Source organism: Charadrius vociferus, unplaced genomic scaffold, assembly GCF_000708025.1.
Source record: "Charadrius vociferus isolate BGI_N301 unplaced genomic scaffold, ASM70802v2 scaffold82, whole genome shotgun sequence".
In the NCBI taxonomy this organism is placed as follows: Eukaryota; Metazoa; Chordata; class Aves; order Charadriiformes; family Charadriidae; genus Charadrius; species Charadrius vociferus.
The window spans coordinates 768,601-773,690 of NW_009647401.1; the positions used below are offsets into that span (position 1 = coordinate 768,601).

At 37.9% G+C, this 5,090-nt stretch overlaps 1 protein-coding gene across 1 annotated transcript in view; it reads left to right on the forward strand.

The window, feature by feature from the left end:
• HINT3 (histidine triad nucleotide binding protein 3) overlaps positions 1 to 4,871 on the forward strand; it is a 6,661-nt gene extending 1,790 nt beyond the window's left edge. The window contains exons 2-5 of the mRNA XM_009880187.1: positions 361 to 478; positions 1,827 to 1,896; positions 2,720 to 2,846; positions 4,824 to 4,871. Of these exons, the coding sequence (XP_009878489.1) occupies positions 361 to 478; positions 1,827 to 1,896; positions 2,720 to 2,846; positions 4,824 to 4,871 (363 nt within the window). The remainder of the gene's footprint in view (positions 1 to 360; positions 479 to 1,826; positions 1,897 to 2,719; positions 2,847 to 4,823) is intronic.
• The last annotated feature ends 219 nt before the right edge of the window (positions 4,872 to 5,090 follow it).

Here is a 5,090-nt window from a genome sequence, read left to right on the forward strand (position 1 = left end):
CGTGAGGCGGCGGCTTCGGAGGGCTTGGCGGGTCTGGGGTGGTCTCACCGGGTCCTCGGCTCTTTTATAGGGATAGGAGTGATCAGAAAGGAAATAGCTTGTTATCTCTAAGTGTTGGCACGATGGCTAGAAAGCGTGAAGCGGGCGCCGAGGAGCCCTGACTGCAGAAGGTCGGCCGAGGACACCAAGCGTGCTTACAAGTCTTTCCCTCGGCTGCCTCTGAAAACCTTAAGATTTCTGCTAGTTACTTCAAATATGACATTAAGTATCACGTTGATGCGGGGAAGATGGACTTTGTTGCGTATTCTTTGCCAGTACCCTCGTCCTAATCAATTTAATGTGTTCACATCTTTTTTTTAGTATGAAGACCTCGTTTGCTTTAGAGATATCAGACCTAGTGCCCCCCACCACTACCTGGTGGTGCCGGTGGAGCACATGGGAAACTGCAAAACGCTGAAGGCAGAACACATACCTATAGGTAAGGCTGTAAGTATGTGTTTAACCTAAAGGAAAATAATTTTGTACAGTCTTAAATAGTGCGTTGTCAAGCAAATTACACCTTTGAGCACCATTTGGTTGAGGATGTAAACATGGAAATAGATGATGTAAGGGTGTGTAGGTAGGGACTTACCCTACCTGGGAACTTCCGTGTGCTATTCTAGAATAGCATGGGTTTCGTGCCGTTCTAGGAAAACATTGTACTGGTGCTTGAAATCTCTTTTGTTTGCATGTAGCATAGGTGCCTCTGCACTTTGCTGGAATCACAACTTTAAAGTGTTTCTGTGCTGCTTCATTGCTTTGTCTTAGATGTACATGCAATTTTAAATTATATGAAAAATTATTGAAGAATTTTATTAAATGCATGTTTTAAAATAAACATTTTTCAGGAAAAAGTGGAGTGAGACAAGAAAGACGGAAATGGTGTTCCAGTAAACTTCAATAATTTTGGAAAAGAAAATTCTAAAATATCAAAGCTATGATTTATTGTTGATAGGCTTTTTTTTTTTTTCTTTTTTTTTCTTAACAAAACATTGTCCTGGAATTTGTTTCACGAGAAATACCAAGCTAAGTGTGTTGAGTAACAGAAGAAACTACTGCCATACATGCATGTAGAGATTCCACCTTAGGGAAATTTACAGGTGATGCAAGAAAAGAGTTATACTTGCATGTTGCAAGTCTTGCATCACAGTATTTCTCTTCTAAACGTAGGGTAGTTTTCTCCAGAAACAAATTCTGTATGTGTTTGGCTTTAAGGCAATTTCTTAGATTTTTGCCTTGAGTTTTTGTATTAGGGTTGCTTCTTTTCTCAGTGATACAGTAATGAATCTTTGTCCTAACAGTAAGTAGGATTGAGAGTTTTATTTTCTTTTAATTTAAATTTGTGTACTATCTCTGACACTTCCTAACTTACACCAGTCTGTACAGGACCTAGAGATCAAAGTCCTGTAGCTGTGTAGAGATATAAAACTGGAATTAGTGTAAACATTGGTGTTCTGACTATCAGTATTTGTTGTTGTTTTTTATAAGGGTGTGGTGGTATCATACCTTTGGCCAAAGTTGTTAGAATAATCTCACACTTAAAAGCATCATTAGTACGTACATTGGTAACAATGGCAATTTTCATGTCAAACATCCTACAACACTGTCTGGACAATCTTTGATTATGAGTACTGACAGTGTTTATATTTTGAAAACGCCACATTTGTGATCTCAGTGTAATCAGTTTGTTGAGGTTAATATTCTAAAGAATACCTTTTTTTAATTGCTTGATGACTTATAATATGTAAAATATTACTTAAACGTTAAATGAAATTTGTGTTTAATAGTGAAAAGAATGATGGAAGTTGGAAAAGCTGTCCTCCAGAGAAATAATTTTAACGACTTGAATGATGTAAGGTATGTAGTGGAAACCTTCTGTGTTTATTGAGTATGTTTTTTACTTTTCAGAATGCTATTGTAGAGATGGTGACAACTGTAGTATGATTTATTGAGGAAATTTGGTCTGCATTCACTTACTGCATGACTTAAGTAGAATGTGCTGGCATTGAATATAAACTCTTTTTTTCTGATAAGTTGCTAGCGCAGATTACATTCCAACTCTGAGATTCTTTCTTGACAACATCTTGGGATAGGGAGGGCACTTCAAACAACTTATCTAAAAGGCTGCTTTTTAATTATGTGCTGAAAATATGCTCTAAATCCTAGATGCCAGAAGAGGAGTAAATTTTGTCCTATTCAAGCAGGGCACAGCGATGTGTTTCAGTCATGCGTGCGTTCATTTGATGTCAGTCCTGCACCCTTTACTTTAAGCCAGTGCCTTTGGTAGCCGAAGTAAATTGTAACATAATTTAAACAGCGTTGAGTATAGGGAGCTGAGCCTTCATCATTAAAATGTGTAGAAACTACATTCATTCAGTGACAGTTGACTTTCCAGCTGAAAACTTGGTATGATACATTTTATTTTTTAAACCCTCCTTTTTAACAAAATGTATCTTAAATACAGAGATGTGAAGGAGGAGGTTAGTGGGCTTTTGAAAAAGTTTCATGAGAGCATGATGAAAGGAAAGGGCATATTTTCGTTCCTGCCTTTATGTACAAGGAAAATGTAATGAGTTGAGTTCTTAATTCAGGTGATCATGTTCAGTAACTTGTGATGTTCCAATTCTTCCTGATGTTAATAACATCACCAGTATTTTTCACTTGTTTTCCTTTTCTGAAGAATGGGTTTTCACTGGCCTCCGTTCTGCTCAATATCCCACTTGCATCTTCATGTCCTGGCCCCAGCCAGTCAGCTAGGATTCTTATCCAGACTCATGTACAGAATCAATTCCTACTGGTTTATCACGGTAAGTGTAATGCAGATGAGCTTTTCGGTAGATTTTTAATTGCAAGCTGAAAATGTGACATCTCTCTAACTTTTTAACTGTGTCCAAAAATTCTTTGAGCAATTGTTTTTGTCATTACTATAATTATTAATTATTTATATTTTGCATTAAATATTTGAGAAAATATAATGGTAAAATGTAATTTTAATGTTTATGCTTATTAAGGGAAATGGAGTGACAATAACATTCACAGTAGTTCTGGGTCTAATATGTAGCTTAGGTTAACATGATGCGCTTCTGAGGACACTTTGTAAATATTTGTTCTTTAATGTGAAAGGATGTATTCAAGTGTGATGGGCTATGTATTGTATATACCCTGGTGCATCCAATTTAGGTGGAAAACATGGCCACCTAACGACTGCTTTTATCATTTCACATGTTTTTTCTCATCTTGTCATCTTTAGACTGAAACAAGTGTCTGCTTTACAAAAACATTGTTTGTACTGATTTGTGTCAGTAGAGATAAACAGTGAGACTGAACTGGCACTGCCTAAATCGCTGTTTGAAAAATCTCTCTCAAGCACTAAAGCGCTCTCACTGCTTTGATGCGGCAAAGAATCTATCCTTGCAATGTAGCTACAGCATCTTGGTGGTGTTGCACAGCCCCAAAACAAAGATGCTGAAAAAGGTCTGTCTCATCTAAAGCGTATAGACAGCCTCTTACTTAAAGAGAACAAACTCGACTTCTTCACAGTGGTACCTCGCTGGCGATCTTACTGAGCTCAAACAAAGCAGAAGTGTCTCTGCTGTGTGGTAGAGCGTCACACAGACATTTGGCCCTCAAATAAGCATAGCTGTGTAGTTTTACTGCTTGCTATCTTGGATTAGCTCAGGGAGATCTGTACCAAGTTTGGTTATCCAATGCGGATGCACTTCAAAAGGTATTTTACCCTGTTATTAAGTTGGAAAATGTTCTTGAGTTGTTTTGGGGTTTGTTTGGGGTTTCTTTTTTAACTACAATGGCTCGAATGTGATACTTGTTTAAGAATGCAAAACAAGGTTCAGATAGCTTCATTTTCAGTTAACTCCATGCTTTATCAGTTTTGTTTGCAAATAAACTGCAAGAGCTACTTAAGATAGGAACAACTTAACAGGAGTTAAGTAGCTGACTGCGTTTTTACTGTGAGTATTTAAAAAATGCCAAACTTAAGCTTTTGATGTTTTAATATGGTTCCTTTGGAGATCTTAATAAAACCTCAAGCACTAGTTCAAAATAAAAGATTAATTCAGTGGGACTAGCAAAAAAAGGCTGACAGTAAACTGGTTTGTTTCAGAAGTGCCAATGTTGGTCTCCATGTGCCCAATTTGGCCTGCTAGAACAATGCTGGCATACTTCCTTCTGCCCTGAGCATTTCTGAGGGCTCTGGGGGCTGATGCTGTTACATGTACAAGATACAACTGCCCCAGTCATACGCTACATGCATAAATAGCCATATGATGGGAGAAGTATGTGTGAGCATAGTGACATAACAAATTGGATGTATATCTCGTGATATGAACCACATATGTGAATGCGCTTCATCCCTCAGCAACATATGTGGCTGGTGTACAGCTTGTTGGGTGATGAGAGGCCACAATACACCATTCTGGAGCGTCTCCCAAAAAATTCCAGGTCTCACAGCTTGGTTGTTCAGAGCACTGCTGTCTTCTGAGGTCTTTAAAACCACACTGCTTTATCTGCTATTTATCTGCTCAAACGTCCTCTGACTTTCATAGGTTCTGTTTCCTTTTCTGATAGCCTAATGGGAGTTTGTTGGAAACTGCAAAAAGGAGTCTGCTGTTTAAAGCAATCATTGTGTTCTGGTTCTGTTGTACGCTTTTTCATGTAAAAATGAAAAGTAAATCTTCTGTCAGCGTCACTTGCTATTTTTAAAATGGAATTTTCAGTAAACTGAAGGTCCACGGTGTAGTTAATGCATTGCTTTCTCTCTTTCATAGGCTGAACAACTGATTGAGCGACTGCAAACTGAAAATGCTGCCAGTTGAAAATACTCTTAGCCTTGTGTCGCTAGCCTCTTTGTTCTTTGTCTTCGAACTCTCGTTTAAGGTTGCACATTTTGATGTTGCCAATAGTATACCAGGATAAAAAAAGCTTTAGTTCCTTATGAGGAAATACACACGGGATTTGTAGCTGCCAACCTAATTCTCCCATTTGGATACTTCAGTCTGTATACTTCTCTGACAGTAAGGCGCAATGTATTTTAA